The following is a 17,879-nucleotide window of genomic DNA, read 5'->3' as shown; positions in this document are numbered from 1 at the left end:
GTGGCCATTAAAATTCAATCCTTTTCAACTAAGTAAACCTGGGCAACTTATGGACAGCATCTGTTACATTTGATAAAATTTCTTCTACCCATACACATTGCTCACTGGGCAAATAAAGCCCTTTTCCAGATACATATTCTTCTATTGCAGGTCAATCCTCTATCAACCTACAGCTAACAATTGCCAAATGCATATGGTAATCAAAACCTGTTAAAGGAAACTTGATTCCTAGCAAGGTAGTGATTATTACATACACAGTGCAGCAGATTAAGTTGAGTCCAACTGTTTAAGGAAATGCCTTTCAACCAGTGACAATGGATCATAAGACCAGAATAGAGGGGGCAATAAAAAAAGTAGCACCAACCTTGATAATACAGCACCTTTTGTGAAGATTCGTTAAGTATAAAGAGCGGAAATTATTTGCCATAAGACCAATGCTTCTCTGAACAGGAAGGACATGGTCACAAATAAAACAAGAATCTGAAAAGGTGAGAATGTCATACATATATGGCTGCTATGCATTGGGAATCTCATGAAAAAAAAAAAAAAAAAAACAGAACATGGAAAACTGGGAATATTAAAAAAAAGTCTTCAAAGGAATCACAGTATTTTATTTTCCCCTACAACATACAGGGTAGAAGAGAGATTCCATAATTAGGATTTTTACCTAGTCTTGAAGAGATAACTTTCCTATGGTTAATATGAAAAAATCCTTATGCCTACATCTTTGACATTGCAGACTTGTATTACAAGGAATGGTAGAGTACTTGGCAACTAGAAACTAATTATACAATATCTGTATTGTTTCACATTTACATAATCCAAACTCCTTGCTCATACTTCTTAAATACAGCCATCAAAGCAAACCTACACTCACAAATATCAAATATGAATAAGTATGAATAGCTAGGAAACACAGCTTGATGAAGACTTTATGTTGTAAATATACATTTTGTATTAAATAATACAAACGCAACACAATTTATCATTTCCTCAAAATAAACTAATTTCAAAATAACCTTCAATAGCATAAAAAAGCCCTATTCATAGTGCTTTTGCAAGCTATAACGAGTAACAGAATGCTGCAGGTATCCTATTAAAACAAATTCAGAATGCTGCAGGCATTCTATTAAAATAAATTCTTAAGTAAACAAATCAGATCCCACATCAAAATATCAACCTGACAACCAAGACACAAAACTTAACGTAGCTGCTCAACTGCTCCATCAATACTGTCCATCAGTGACTTCACTTTGCCCCACTGAGAGGTAGACAGAGAAATGCCTGAAATAAGATGACGATAAATTTTGAAAATGTATTTAAAAAATTGAATATAACAATTCCATTGTTATATCCAACCCTCATCAAATAAAAATTTACTATGAACTTGTCAGCTACTGCTAAAATAACTTGTAAAATAAATGGTAAAATAACTCAGCAAAGACTGAAAAGACATAGGGACACAAGGGAATGATCAAGCAAACCCAAAGCAGTGTTCTGGTAATCCATGCCTTCTTGTTACATACCCAGAAGACTGCAGTAGGAATTATCTTTTCCTTCAAGGCTTAGGGGTTACCAGTTATAAAACACGACTGCCCTGATCATAAACCCATCAGCATCAACAAAGTAACTGTGTTAATCCAATGTCAGATGCTGCTCCTGCAAAATCATCTACAAGTTCATAACTTTCAAAGCATGGAAAAAATACTAATTTTGAATGTTGCATGCATCTAAATTTCATAATCTTTTTTCCTTTTTAGCATCGTGGAATGATGTAAAATCCAGTGACAATAGTATAACCTATGACTTTCGAGTTAACTTGGGAATGTATACAAAAAAAAAATTGTGTGCTACTTATTAAAGACCAACTGACGAACAATTCAAGATACAAACAACTGTCCAGAACGTAACTTGTTCATAAGTAGGGTGGTGTTTGTATTATCAAATCACATTTCTCTATCAGGGTACCTTGTTTTACACCAATCTTGCAGCAGAGAGAGAGAGAGAGAGAGAGAGAGAGAGAGAGAGAGAGAGAGAGAGAGAGAGAGAGAGAGAGAGAGAGAGAGAGAGAGAGAGAGAGATCACCTGCCCATTGTAGCTGCCGCAAACACTTTATGGAATGACTTTTTTCTTGGAAGGAGTTTGACTCATTATAAGGGACAATGGGCTGCCCAGCGTACGGGTTTTTACTTTACCATACAGGTAACCACAATCATGGTCTACTGTAATAGGCAGGAGATGAGTGGCTCCTCTTACCACATTTACTGATTCTAAGGTAAGGCTGACATAATTTTTAGTATATATTTGTATTTATTATTTTTTTTAGAGACAATGGGATTTTGGCAGGTTGAAACAACCTTCTACACTCACCTGTAGCTTGATCAGTAAGTGCAATCTTATATTTGGATATTTACAAAGACGGCCAGCGTTAACATCCAAAAACTGCTTTTAAATCAAGTACATCTCACCACTTTTGTTTGCAGTAGTACTATCTCCAGTATGCAAAGTAAGGCACAGAATTTGAAGTGGGAAGGGGAAACAGCAGCAGTGGCAGCATATAACCATACTCAATTTAAATGTAAGCCCGTTAAAAAATCCTGAACTGTACCCAGGCAGCTTTCAACTATGTGTCTACACATATGAACTAAATCTTGGATAAATATTTCCATCAGTAAGTTCCGTTTACACCTTATGTGAATGCTCCCTCAACATAAACTTCAATTATTTGGTAAAACAGTGATAGGAGGTGATGGATGAACTATACACATGTGCTATTAAGGGAATATAAACCATGATTAATGTGGACTAACAACTAGCAGCTGACGTGATGTCATAGTTTTTAATAGCTGGAAGAAACTTCAAACAAAGACAATGAAAGAGACTTGATACAATCAATAAAGGGGCAATGTGGAAGTGGTGAGAATATATTGTAACAGAAGTTATTACGAGCAATTTTCAGAGCACTTTATAACTTATCTATGAAATACTTATATTTGTTGAAATATTTAAGCAGGAAAGTAAATGGTTTGCTGCATAAGTGTCTGAGATATGGGTTTGTTATGCCTCCTTGTGGCTGTTCAATACCTTTATGGAGAGCTGACATGAAAAATTGGACAAATTTCTTTAGAGGTAGGTACTGTACTGAGCTCTCAGATAGGGAAATGGGTTGTGAATGGTGTGAGGAGAATATGAAAAGTAATTACGGGGGACTGATTTAACTCGGATAAACTATGAAGGGTAGACTAAAACTCATTGTGGGGAAACCCTCGCTTGACTGGAATCAAAAATTCTAAACTCCAACAGTCAGCCCTACAAATAAACCACCTCCAGTTACACAAACTGCAGAGTAATCAGTTACAGAAAGTTGAGGTGCCTAGATATAAACAAATTAAAATTTTATCTAAATGAGAGAGCGAGAGACTAACCTTTCTTTCCAGGGAGGACTTTCCCATCCTTCTCGTAAAATTCACGAATATCAACATAGACTCGTCCTTTGAATTCTCGTACAGTGACCCTCCTGAGGCCATCAATGTCAAAGTAAGTCTCTCCACTGTCATTTGTCCTGGCTGGTCCATCACCTCCACCAGACTTTGATTTCTTAGGTGGTGGTGCTCTCTAGAATGCAAAAATTCATGGTCATTGGCTTTACCTCCAATTCAAGATCATCATAGCCAGCAGGATCTCTTGATCTTCATGAACTAGACTAAGTGAAAGTTATGTTCCCACAACGTTCTGAAAATTCTAGGGTAGAGAGATAAACCTATAAGTACAGTATTTGGAAAATTAAGTTAAAAAAATTATGTATCTTTGAAATAATTGAAAGTACAATATTAGATGAAAATTATGTAGGCTAGTGTAGCATATTTTGTTTCCTTTTTTGCCAGTGACTCTTGATGCCAATTCTGACAACACAAGGGGCAACATCCTTATTAAACAAGCCAGGAAGCCATTAACTAAAGCACTGGACTGTTGTTTTCAACTACCCTAATCGACAGACAAACAAATAGCTACCAAGAAACAAGGTGCGCACAACAATAAAAGAGCATAAGACATAGGGTAGCATTAATAGTTCAAACTTTAAAAACCCTCTGACACCAGCTAATGTAACTTTAAATTATACTTGGGTTTCCAAACACCCAAGTTTATGATATATTTCCTGTGAATTTAAAACAAATAAATTTGGGCCAAATCCACTTTTTCTTGGAAAGGCCTGAACCCCAACCACAACTGTGCTTATAAAAGCATATTTGTAATGCAATATTAAAACGACCGCAAGTACTCACATCTTCAGGTCCGGAATCAGAATCTGAATCACTGCTATCTTTTTTGCTGTGCTTGGGCATCTTGTTGTTTAGATGAGAAACCTGCACAAACAAACATTTTGCTTAGACTTACTAGTCATTTGTACATATTAAATTAATAAAATAATTAAAACCTCAAGAACAGCTTAATAAAGTCTTAAAATGGTGAATTTCAAGCATTTTTTAATTTTCACTCCACATCTACATTGTCAAAACTCACACCGGAGGAAGAGAAAAAAACCTTACATCCTTGTCACATTCTGTTATATAACTTTTTACTCATATAACATCAAAGCCTTCAACAATTAACTAAAACAATTAAAATATTTGACTTACACCCTTCACTAAAGTGGTCTATTGCCTTTAAAGATCATGTAAAGTACTGTACACTGTTTTCTGAATAATATTAGCACTGATTTTAGGCTGGATAAGATTCACATTTTTATCAATACCTTCTGATTATTTTCTTTGTTGCTAGTACCAATTTCAAATATGTTACATTAAAAGTTATTCATATTTTCTTGGGTATACAAACCAGAGTACAGTGCATCACCAACTTATGGTGGATTCGATTTTACAACGTCAAGTTATGGCATCATTAAGGGCGAAATACAACTTACAGCATTAATCAAGTTATGGCGCAGTGCTGGAACGGATCCTCTGCCATAAATCAAGGACCTACTGTATTTTAGGTAGTACTGCTTCTCAATATGAAAGGCAACAGTTGTTGAAGTGTAGTAACAAGATGACATTTTCGTAATACAATAATGTTTAATATAGACTTACCAAGTAATTACATAGCTATTAGTTTCTACTTTAACGGCAGCTTTAGAATTGAAAATTCGCAGTAGCGCCCTTTTGTTTTGGTGCAGGTAAGTGCCCCGCCCACTTCCGGGGAAGTATAGGTACAACACAGTTGAAGAGCTCAGTTCGTTTATGCTCTATGTCCATGTGTGGGGAGGAGGGATGGGCTCCGATCTTGTAATTACTTGTTTACAGTATATATAAAACCTTATTTTATTAAAAGATGTCATTTTTATATATGTAACTTTCCAAGTAATTACAAAGCTGAATCTCACACATGTACTACTCAGAAAACATTTATAAATGGAAATGCATTTGAAACAAATAAAAAGTTAGCACTGTGGTACAGTGAAACCCCTGCTAATGCCTGAGTATTTTAATAGTTTTATCACAACAAGTGCATTTATTCATGAAAATTACATGAAAATACAGTAATTAGTGAATATTTCTCAGTGAAAAATACCGCGAATGGGTGACTCCACGAATCGTGAGAACGCGAATACGGGGGTTTACCATATTGCTTGTTGTAACCTTACCTGGGGAGAAAGCAAGAGCAGGAAGGCACTGCCTCTCAGTCATTGCTTATCTTGACCTGTTGGGACATGACCAGTTAACGTTATGAATTGCACCTACTTCAGTGGGAGCTTTTGGTCAGGGACAAAGCTAAAGAGAATAATTGCCCTTGGCCTGGGTGTGAGCATACACCAACCAACATGACCATAAAAACACAGATTGGAGGGTACTCCAGTTACCAAGTATACCTAGGCTTCCCAAAACTCAACAACCTTAAACAAGACTAGGAGACAGAGGAAAACAGAAGGATCACGCCAGCCGCGGAAAACAGACCCAGCGTACTGTAGTCCTCGAAAACTGTCTTGACATCACATAAATAGCGGTTGGCAAAGACTGGGCAACACTTCCAGTAAGTCGATTGGATAATCATTGAGAGAGAGAGATTGTGTCTGAAAGCCAATGATGTGGCTACTGCCCGCACTTCAAGGACCTTTACCTTTAACAAAGGTAAACCATCTTCTTGCATCCCCAAGTGAGATTCCACAATAATTTCTCTCAAGAATGAAATAGCATTCTTGGAGAGAGGGAGCAAAGGATTCTTAACCAAGCACCAGAGATTACGAAAATCCCCTCTGATATTCTTGGTTCTCTCGAGGTAATACCTCAACGCCCTCACTGGGAACAACACTCTCTTTTGATCTGAAGGTCCAACCAGTTCTGTAAGGCTTTAAATGGAAAAAGAACGAGGCAATGGATTAGAAGGGTTCTCGTTTTCAGCTATGAAACCTAAAATGTAAATGCATACTGCAGTCTCTTGGGGAAAACCCACTTGTTTATCCAGAGTGTGCAGCTCACCAACTTGTCTTGCTGTGGCTAAGGCAATTAAAAATAGTCTTTCTGGATAAGTCTCTAAAAGACGACGTGTGAATTGGCTCAAAAGAAGGGCCTGATAACCAATGTAGCACTACATCTAGGTTCCAAGACATTGGGAATTGCAACTTCCATTTTGTGGTGTCAAAAGGATTTAACCAAGTCCAAAATGTCTGGATTAAAGGAAATGTCCAAACCTCTAGGCTTGAACACTGAGTTCAGCATGGATCTATAGCCCTTGATCGTAGACATTGAAGGCCCTGGGAAGATCTCAGGTAGAGTAAAAATTCAGCTAGTTGGGCTATAGAGGTAGAAAAAGATGAGATGCTAAGTTCCTTGCACAATCTGCAAAATACTGCCCACACAGCTTGGTAGAGCTTGGAAGATGATTCGCATCAACATCTCACAATAGCATTTGCAACCTCTCTTGAAAACCCTTTAACTCTCTCAAGCTTCCTGGCAGTCTGAAGCCTGTGCGAGCGAGAGTGGACAAACCTTGATGAAACCAGTTGAAATGAGGCTGTCTGAGCAGATCTTTCCTCTGTGGAAGGAGCCGTGGAAAGTCCAATAGAAGTTCCAGAAGGTCCGGAAACCATTCCTTTTGAGGCCAAAGGGGGGACACCAGAATCATTGACGGGTGATGATAAGTCCTGAACTTGTTTATTACTTCCCTCACTAATCTGAATGGAGGAAAAGTGTACACCTCCAGGTCTGACCAGTCCTGGAGCATCACATCCATTGCCCACGCTTGAGGGTCCAGCACCGGAGAGCAATACAGAGGGAGGTGATGGTTCCTGGACATTGCAAACAAGTTTACCCTGGTTTTCCCCACCATTTCCACAGGTCAGTGCACACCTGTGGATTCGGCGACCATTCCGTGGGTAGAGCCTGCTTGAAACGGCTCAACTCATCCACTAATACATTTGACTTGCCCTGAACAAGGCGGGTGAGGATATGAGTGTTGTTGTGAGCCCACAGGAGGAGATCTCTGGCTACCTCGCACAGCCTTCTTCTGAAGTTCTGTAGCTACTTGTTCCATCATCTCTTGAGGGAACAGGCTGATTTTGTCCAACAAGGCAAAAAGAAGAGAGGATCTCTGGGACGAAGTCAGTCCCTTGGTGACGAATGAGCAACACATTTCTCTTTTCTTCAACATACCTGCAGAAAAGAGAGCAGCTGGTTCTTGTGTCCCATCTCTAATTGCCTTATCAGCGCATGAAAGAACCCCGAGCCAGTCTTGCAGCGAAATTATCCTGTAAAGGAGAACAATCCTCAATCTTCATTAAGTCGCCCACCATCCAGTTGAGGAAACTGAAGATCTCTAATACTTTGTAGGTGTCTATCACCAAGCGGTTGAGCTCAGAGGAAGAAAACAATCTTTGCCGCGTCAAAGGCTGATCTACAAGCAGGATCAATGAAGCCAGAGAAGTCTCCTTGGGAGGAGGCAAAAATTCCCAGGGAGGGTGCTCCCCTGGTCACATAAAACACATACTTCCTCTTTGAGAGGCACGAGTCAATACCCGACAACAATTTCTTGGAGGAAATTCAAAGTCATCTTCGGGAGTTTAGTCGAGCCTGCTGGTCGCTGTAACATGAATGAAGAGCCAGGAGAAGGCGGCGCTGTGGTGGAAAATTACGATGGAAAGCAGAACAAAGTTTAACAGGGACGCATAAGACAACAAAGGCTGTTCTTGTTCAGGTTCCTCTTCTGCTGGCGAATTAGTGGACAGCACCCAGCCCTGATGTGGTTCCTCCAGTAAATGCGCGTCATATTTACAGAGGCTAACCTAATATTACAGCCCTTACTGCAATACCAGTTACTAGTCACACTCGAGTCTTAACAATTAAGTCAAAAAACCACACAGATAAGCTAAGCTTATCTAAGCTATGAAAATATGGCACAGAGGCTACCAAATCAAAGAATACTTCACCAAATCCTTCGAAAATAATCCAAACCATCCAGTGATAACTCCTGAATTTCAAAACAAAGCTGCTGAACAACCAACGCATGGTCACTGAGCTGCAGAAACGAACTGAGCTCTTCAGCTATGTTGTACCTATACTTCCCCAGAAGTGGGTAGGGCACTTACCTGCACCAAAACAAAAGTGCTACTGCAAACTTTCAATTCTAAAGCTGCTGTTAAAGTAGAAACTAATAGCTATGTAATTACTTGGTAAGTTACACATATAAAACGGATAATTGGCAGTATGTAGGTGATCACCTTCCCTTAACCCGTTTCTTTTTCTTTCAGCACCAGGGACTAGCCTATATGGGCATGGTAAGGTGGGATTATGATATCAGGTGGGATTATGATATAAGGTGACTGCCTAGTTGATATCACCACATGGAAATGCCTTGTTCCCAGTGATGATATTGAGCTGGAAGACCACCTTCATCAGAGGAAAAACCAAATTTCCCCCTTCACTGGTCCATCAAGACAAAAAGAGAGGGTATTCTTGGACTCCTCCTCCTTGCCCCTGATGGTAATACAAAGAGACATCAAAGACAGGCTGACAGGTTCTTCAATTTTGCCACTAACTAGTCCCAAACAAAATACTAAAGGCTGTAGAATTCTCCAACAAGCTTCAATGAGGCTAAGGCTAGCAGAAAGTCTAGAGAGTGAGTCTCCACCCAACGGCTCCCCACAAGGCTCTATATTGTATGAGTCAAGCTGCAAAGGCCAGAGTCACATCCACCCTGGAGAGAAAAGCTCCAGAGTTAGGCAAGCCTGTACGTACGACTTTCCTATGAGCATGGACAGCTCTACCTAGGAAGATCGGTAGATAAGCCCTTAAGCTAGGAACCTGGCTCTCACTAAAGAGAATGAGAGGATTTGTCTCTACAAAGGTGGATGAGTAAATCCAACTGGATAGACCCACCTTTGACATCAAATGGTGATGGGCTACTTTCCCAGTACACATTAACCAAGACCCTTCAGAGGCAGCCAGACATCTCCCGAGCTGTCCTATAAGAAAAACCTATTCTGTGGAACTAGTGGAAACACACTGAAAAGTGAGCACTTAAACAGACTGGTGGCACCTCAAGACATACAGCTGACATACAGAGGTGGGCCAAGGGGGATTCTCTCTGGACACCTCAATTAGACTAGCTGGCAGAGTAGGATACCACTCAGCATAGGACTTAGGAGCTATTGTGGTTATTGGAGACCTGGAGCAACAAACACTGATCACTCAGCAAATCAAACTGAATACTGTAGAAAAAGACATATGTACATGCCCGGGATGTCTCGGGTCTGAATAAAAGTATGAAATTCAAGTTATATGGCCCAGTACTGGGGCTGGGGAGGTAGGGCTGCCACAGTAAGTTATGCACACATCTCCCCATAAAACAAAAATGGGGTCAGAAGACTAAGGAAAGGTGGAAGGGGACGTTATGTGGCTGCATTTCTTCACCTAATGCATCCACAATTCTGTCTCTTAGCTTCAGCAGTGGATTAGTATGGGGAAGTAACAGCGTTCAAGGAAAATGCCTGCATTCAATACTGCAGAGTTATCTCCATCACAAAATGACTATAATGAAATTCACAAGGACTGAGCTGTGGTAAAGGAACATAGGAAAGATACAAGAAGCGGTCATACCAAAAGTGAAGATGAAGAAGGAGTAGGTGCAATGGGCACATGCCACTTTCACACCCAGGGAGAGCTTGGTGCACGCGCGCACACACAGCCATGTTTTCATTGATCTAATGCAATTTGGTTAAATGTACAAGTCATTAGGAAAAATGAACCACTTATAACCCATTTGGATATATGCAGGCCCTAAAACCAACTAGGGTATAATAAAGTTTACATTATTTTGACCACTTATACAGAAAAATGTCGTATTTGAATGTATCTGTTTTGGAACTGCTGTATAACAAATCACTGATCTAAATGTTTAACTGGGTTTGGATATCGTTTGATATGGTATGGGTAAAATTAAATTTAATTTCTGTGGATAACAGCTGGCTTGCCTATCACCACCCCATACAGCTGGCTTGCCTATCACCACCCCATACAGCTGGCTTGCCTATCACCACCCCATACAGCTGGCTTGCCTATCACCACCCCATAAGTCTGGAGGAGGTTAGGGTGGGGGTGGAGTTCTGCTATGTAACAAGCCAGCACCCTTGGTTGAGCTAGAATAGGGCGTCAGATTACAACATATGCCTTTAATTTACAGCATTTTATACAGGCAGTCCCTGGTTAACGGCGGGGGCTCCGTCCCCAGCTGGGCGCCGCTAACCAAGTCAGCAATAATAGCGCCAAAAACCCAGCTTCATGGCGCCGTTAATCGGAGACTGGCGCCGAAAACCCGGTTAACATCGCTAGCCAAGTGCCGTTACACCAAAAAATCGTTAAAAGATGCCGCCGGTAAGCAGGGACTGCCTATATCAAGTTAGGTTGGGACTTCTGGCCACTAAAGCGCCTGGCATCCTAGGTTAGATTACATAAGGATGTATCTTATGACTAACCTTGCAGGCCTATATTATCTTACTTTATAAAAAACTGGATGATTGTTCCTGACATTTTTCAACTGGGTTATGTTTTTGACTGTTGTAATTTATTCTTTCATACCTTTCTACCCTAACATGGGTTAAAGTTCGTTTCCGGTCCAAACATCCCTACTCGATTTTTTATTATTTCTTTTGAATCATTAAAAAAATTAAAAAGAAAAAATTCTATATACATAATTCTTGCAAACTAATATTTATCACATTAAAAAATAAAATTTATGTAAATAATTGAGGATTTTTTCTAAGTTTCAATTTTATCGGTAGTTCTATATATCAGCTCCACGCCTGTTTTTATCTTTTCAACTGGTTTTTTCTACACTTTTAGGGGTTCTGATACTGGCGGTGCATCTGTTTGTTTCGGCCAAATGGAATGTCCTTTGCCGTGTTTAGTACTGGCTCGGGGTTACCCATATGTTAACAAGTTATTGCACTTGCCGGACGGGATATGAACCGTTCGAAACAGACGTACCCGTGCTCTGTCTTGTGAAGATCGTGTATGGAAACCCCTTGTTGGATGGACTTCGGGGGTTAATTACAGGTTAATTAGACTCGAGCGCCAAAAAATGAAAGGTAAATTCATAATTAGCAACCAAAAAACTGCAGAAAAAGTCATGTTATAGTGCCGTCGGCGACGCAGAGCTACCCTATATTTCATTTTATCTTACCCATGACTTCAAGAGCTCCTGCGAGTGCATTTGTACATAAGCATGTCCGTGCACTTCACCCACTTATCTATCATTATGTCACACTGTTTTGATGTGATTGGAGAACATCATTTGCGCGGGCGTTCTGTTGACTCGGAATTTGAAATTATTGGCAAGGATCATCAGGTCAACTAAGTCGAAACATTTACTTCTTGTAATTAGGCCTCTTTTTGAATACAACTGAAATTGCCCAATAATAAAACAGGTTTTCGTTTGGATCTTACTTCAGAGCCAATGAAAAAAAAAAGTCATTTATTTCATTAGCCTACTAATTTTCCGTTGATTATTTCAACTTTCACCCACGACTGATATGCAGCAAAATGTTTGTAGTTCTCATCATTCACACAATGGACGCCGCGTGTAATGGGTGTGAATATACACAGTATTAGTGCCTCAGGAAATTTTTCCATGGGTGTGAATATACATAGTATTAGTGCCTCAGGAAATTTTTACAAAGTATGACGAAGCCTCATCTTTTTTTAAGAAGTCACAGAATTCTTCCAAGTTCTGTTACACACCCGAAGTGTTCCAAGCCCTGTACTTTAAGATCAGGTATGAATTTGTGTAGCTGTACCAGTAGTGTTTCTCCCAAAATTGAAAAAACGAAAGCCTTGTGGCTATATTGTTAGTGACTTTAAGGGAACCTATCTTGAAAGAATTCACTTTCCTTGAAAGAATTCATTTTCCTTCCTGGAAGTTAGTTTTATATGTGAGTGGCTCTCAAAAACGTAATGTACATAAGAAATTGTAACCTACAGTTTTGAAAAGAGCTCATCAAATTACGACTTAAAAGGGAGACCATACCCCTCCCTCCATAGCTAACATGGCAAAAAACCAGTCACTAACACCTAGGTTAAGTTAAGTATACCTTAGTTTTACCAGACCACTGAGCTGATTAACAGCTCTCCTAGGGCTGGCCCGAAGGATTAGACTTATTCAACATGGCTAAGACCCAATTGGTTACTTAGCAACAGGACCTACAGCTTATTGTGGAATCCGAACCACATTATACCGAGAATTGAATTTCTATCACCAGAAATAAATTCCTCTAACTCTTCATTAGCCGGCCAGAGAGTTGAACTTGGGCCTAGCGAGTGCTAGGCCACAACTCTACCGACTCCCCCAAGGAAGAGCTACTACCCCTGGGTTACGTGGTATTTTTTATTGGCAACTTGTAAAATTTTACCCCCCTAATTAAGTCATGACCTACCCTAACGAGGACACTTTGCCCTAACCTAGCAGGGGGGTTTGCCTTCGCCCTACCTGGTAACCCCAAAGTCAGCCACTACCCATCACGTTGCATTCTACCCGTTAACCCAACTTACCATGGGCTATGCAACCCCAACCACCATCGCCTTCTTCAGTATTTAATTTACAATAAATACGACGGTAACTCTACTGGAAAGCTCCGCAAGATGATATCGTTCATCAATAATTTTTTTTTTTTACTGAAAATATTAAAGACATAAAACTTGATGCATATAACGCGGTATAATTTTTTTTTTTTGAGGGGGGACCGAAATAATTTAACTTGCCGTCTTCTGATTACTCTTTTACGTTCATCCCCGAAGGACTGCTACTAAATACGCACTTCCCGACACCGACCCCCCTCCTCTGTGTAACTACCCTCAACAATTCCATTATCATTAGCTTTTAAACTCGATAACCATCCTGATGCTAAAATTTGCAAAATGGTCCGCTTCGGCGGATACTGTCCGTCCGCGCTCAAATTTTGCAAACGAGTAAAATGCTCTATTATCTTGAATAGATCTTATCCGGGCGTTACCAAAACCACCGGTGACACACACACATCCTGTAGAATATCACATAAGAAGATGATATTACGTACTGTACCTGCTTCAATCAGAAGAACAGTCTAGGGATGCAACCTAAGCGGAACAGTTGATGGCGGTAACTTGCGGACACAACTATGCGAGGAAAGGAAAGATGGCGTCTTTTGTTATGAGGGCGCTGGGATTCGCTCTTAACGCCATCTGTTGAAGTTGAGATGAACTAAACGGGCTATCGTTGACTATTCCTGTCCCTCGTTGTACAAAAAAAAAGCTTCCTTGAACCTAAATATCTCTTGACATTTAAAAATTTAAAGTGGAATGTAACAGAAATAAGGTTAATTTATGATTTAGCTTGGTGAAATAGAGTTGGTCCAATGAATGTTTTATCTTTCATGTTTTGTGTTGGAGACCTTCCTGTTGCAGGGCCACCAGACTGGCCATTTTTAATCCTATTTCAGATTTTAGTTTTCTTGAATTATTAAACTTTGGTTACTGTGCCATAACTGCTCTTCAAAACGTCTCGTATCCTTTTAGTTTCGAGACAACCTGTCACTGAACAATATGGATGACGTTTGTTCTAAAGTCCTTTTCTAATATCTTTGTTCCACTTGACTCCATCAATCTATATTTATCAACGCTTTCAGTGGTATATTGCTGTATAATGTGATGATTTAAACATTTCGGAGTCCTACATCACATGGATACTTGCTATCCTTATCATGCTCCTTTTTTATTCTGTTAGACATTTTATATAAGAAGTAAAGTTTATTTGGTTTGTCAATATTTTCAGAAAGCTTACAATTCAAATTACCCTTCGACTGATGTTGGCTAATTTTAAAATTTGCTTGCACCACCGCTCTTGATTTAATGATCAGTCTATTCTCAGAATCACAAGCGCCATGAAAGTATAAACAAACCAACAGATGGCTTGCCTCACTTTGCTCCTCCGCTTTACTTATTTTTTTTTTAATTTTGTCTCCAACTTTAAACCACTTCTTGTTCGGCAAAGCAATCACTGTCTTTGCTTTGCTGTTGTACCCGTTTTGCCTCAGGACACAACACTCGCATTGACAGAATTTTATTCCCGTCAGTCGAATCACTTGCCTAATTTACATCCATCATAAAATTTCCATGAGCGTGTGCGTTTGAAAAAAGCAATGACTTTCCACCACTCCACCTAAAAAAATCTCGTCTTTTATTAAGAAAAAAAAAAATAATGATAGAAATAAACTGGCGACAACTAACTTGTCAGTTCATATGCCTCGGAATTGACAGATGTTAGCTAGCGTCATCTACCGGACAGACAGTAAACTATCGAAATGCTAAGGTCTATGAAATCGTAGATTTTCCTGTCTTTGGCACATAGTCTTTATCTTGGTAGCGAATAAGCAACGCACATATGGATCATTCGAAGTCAAAACAAAAATCCCAAGTCAATTTACCATTTTCAATTAAATCTATCTATATCATAGGGGAATTAAAATAGGAAAGAAAAAAATGTGCATTTTTGTAAAATGAAAAATGAAGCTTGCAGACTCATCGCGATATGAAACAATCCGTCTGTTTCCTTTCCAAAATTTTTCTTCTTGAATAATACAGATTTTTGTTATTAAATATTGTTACTAGCCAGATGGGCCAGAGAGTAAATGAGGATGATAATAAGCATATAGGCCTACACTGCGGAAAAGACAAAGAACTGAGAAACACAAAATGAATGGGTAAATGAAGACGAAAGATTGAGAAACAAAATGCAATGCGTAGCTGAAAATAATTTAGATATAAAATAAAGAGGTGGGGGAGTTTCTAGCAGATCAATCTTTTTGACGGAATGGTTTGCGCGTCAGTAGAAATACTTTTTTTCAGAAACTTCTGAATTGACATGAAACCGACGTCTTGTAATTACTTTCCATGTTTGTTTTAGGTTTAGCCAGTCGCGTGATGACACGGGCTCTTCCTCCCAGAGCAGCACGTAATACGTTACCACTCCCATTCCATTTCCCACATCCAGCATTTCTCATTCCCAAATTCCCACCCTTCTTCCCCTTCTCGCCGTCCCACCAGCCATTTCCCATGTCCTATGTAGGTGAACCACCAAAGTCTACACCGCTGGCACATTTCGATTTGACCTTGACCTGTTACAATCTCTGTAGTATTTTCCAATTTTCTTTTTCTTATAAACAGCAGAATTTAGAGATAACGCTTCTTTTGGAAACGATAAGTTATTAATACATGAATATGAATAAAAAGTAGGCCTGTCATCCATGATGAGATTTGAGTGTGGGTCCGGATCTGGATCTAGAGCTTCTCTTCCGGTCCCATTCTATCGATGGCGCTCTGTTTGGCCCACAGACTGAAATGCTGCGCAACGTCACACTCAGACGATCCATGATTTTGCTTGTTAATTTCTGCTACTTACAAAGTCTAAATCAATATGTAATTAAGGAATGAATAACAAAGATTGTGCACCCCGGATACGAAATGCGACTTCTACGCATGAAGCGTGCCTAATACAAATTCAAAGCAAATTTCCTTCCAGATTTTTAAAAACTGATTTACTTGGCATTTGATCACAAATGCATAGCAACAGTGCAGTGTTCAAATGTTATTACGTACAATCTCATAATGTTTGTACGTTATCAATGCCAGGATTAATAGAGTACTCTCTTAATCGTGATCAATGCTATGAATCCATTCTTTCGTGCTGAGATAATATGAATAATTCTATATAAAACAATTATAATGATAGTTTCTGTCGGGGTATAGAATATAAAACGGGTAAAGATAAGAGGGCTTTCGTTCACTTGCGTATTTCTGGCAGGGGAAATACACATTGGAAGTTGAGAAAAACTTGCTTTGTTTTTGTTTTTCTTCTTGAAATATGAATGTACATTTTTGTTGACAATTTTTATTCTCTGCGCATGCTCTTCATTAGTGCCGATAAGCTGGCTTTGTCTTCATCCTTGATTCGGGTTTTTTTTTTTTTTTTTTTTTTTTGCAGACGTCCATTACTTTGACCACTTGACCTAGCAGACAAAATCAGTGATCTATGACTGAAGTATATCTTAGTTTAACCAGACCACTGAGCTGGTTAACAGCTCTCCTAGGGCTGGCCCGAAGGATTAGACTTAGAAAACTGTTATATATATATATATATATATATATATATATATATATATATATATATATATATATATATATATATATATATATATATACAATTGTTCTGTGCATTAGTAGTGTATGTGTGTGTGTGCACGCGCGCCTCTTTGTATAAGTGGGAATGTGCGCGTTTATATGGATAGCACCAGCCAAGCGGATATTTGTATTCCTCTCCCCATGCATACAGTGACTTACATATATAGTTATTCTTACTCCCGTCCTATATACGAGTATAGCTGTCCTAGATTACACTAGAGCATTTATTGATCTCTTTTTGGGATAAATAATATATTTTTTTCCCTATCGACTTACTCTGAAATCCAAGCCTAGGACAGGTAAAGCCAAAGAGTTTCCTTATGATACTTTTATAATTACGATACTTGAATTTTCACTAACGTCACTATTCTTATAGCTAATAGTGGCGATACTTTTAAAAGCACTAAATAAACTTGATGAAGTGATAAAGACGAACTTGAAAAACCATCACACCAGATTTGTTTTTTGGTTCACATTGCTATATGTAGTTAATATTATTGGTTTTCTTCCGTCTTCTGAAAATCCCTCAATGACATGATTTACTCGCTCTGATAAGATACTTTGAAAAAAATTACGTTGTTTAACATTAATTTTTGTTCATTAACTTGTTACATCACCTGTATGGTATCCCTCCTTAACATTTACATTCTTTTGTTAAAATTTTCAAATTCAAGTTAATGATATAATGATGTATTTAAAGTAAAACTATTAAACTCGGAGATGGAATTCATTCATAGCGATAAAATAGGTAAAGACTATTGAAGTGATTCTCCTGTTCTTGGTATCTGCATTTGGCTGGCGTCATTAAAACATTCCTGAAGGGTTGAAGAAATTTCCTAGACTATAGAAAGCATAAAAAATATTTTTATTATTCTAAATAATAATCCCTACCATTCACTCCCAAGCTACCGTAACATAGCTCTGTCGAATCTTAAACGTTTTGCGATCCATACAACGACTTTTCATTTCATACTACATGGAAATCTTTATGACATTCACAAGTCCTATACAGCTAAGCTGCTTATTTGTAATCCCAGACCTTTCACCGTAAACGACATTTTCTTAACGTCATATAATTCCACCGCAGCTGTGATGAAAACTGGTTCGCACAAAGAACCCCCTGAATTTGAAGTCCCAGAAATTTCAAGGGTGTTACTAACATGGTGCATTTGGTTATGTTTA

General features: G+C 38.9%; 1 protein-coding gene across 3 annotated transcripts; it reads right to left on the bottom strand.

Annotated features, from left to right (window-relative positions):
* Positions 1-594: 594 nt before the first annotated feature.
* Positions 595-13,724, bottom strand: Ssb-c31a (single stranded-binding protein c31A). Of its 3 annotated transcripts, none has more exons than XM_067087131.1 (4): positions 13,564-13,724; positions 4,284-4,364; positions 3,426-3,615; positions 595-1,284 (listed from the first exon to the last, which is right to left on the bottom strand). In XM_067087131.1, the coding sequence occupies exons 2-4, from the start codon at positions 4,341-4,343 to the stop codon at positions 1,202-1,204; spliced, it is 333 nt and encodes a 110-aa protein (XP_066943232.1). In that variant the 5' UTR covers positions 4,344-4,364; positions 13,564-13,724; the 3' UTR covers positions 595-1,201. The 3 variants fall into 3 exon arrangements, with proteins under 3 accessions (XP_066943232.1, XP_066943233.1, XP_066943234.1); XM_067087132.1 differs by having other exon boundaries at positions 13,559-13,689; XM_067087133.1 differs by lacking the exon at positions 13,564-13,724 and adding an exon at positions 13,496-13,553.
* Positions 13,725-17,879: the final 4,155 nt, after the last annotated feature.

Source organism: Macrobrachium rosenbergii, chromosome 43 (assembly GCF_040412425.1).
Source record: "Macrobrachium rosenbergii isolate ZJJX-2024 chromosome 43, ASM4041242v1, whole genome shotgun sequence".
In the NCBI taxonomy this organism is placed as follows: Eukaryota; Metazoa; Arthropoda; class Malacostraca; order Decapoda; family Palaemonidae; genus Macrobrachium; species Macrobrachium rosenbergii.
The sequence above is the reverse complement of the archived record's forward strand: the minus strand, read 5'-3'. Positions and strand labels throughout refer to the sequence as shown.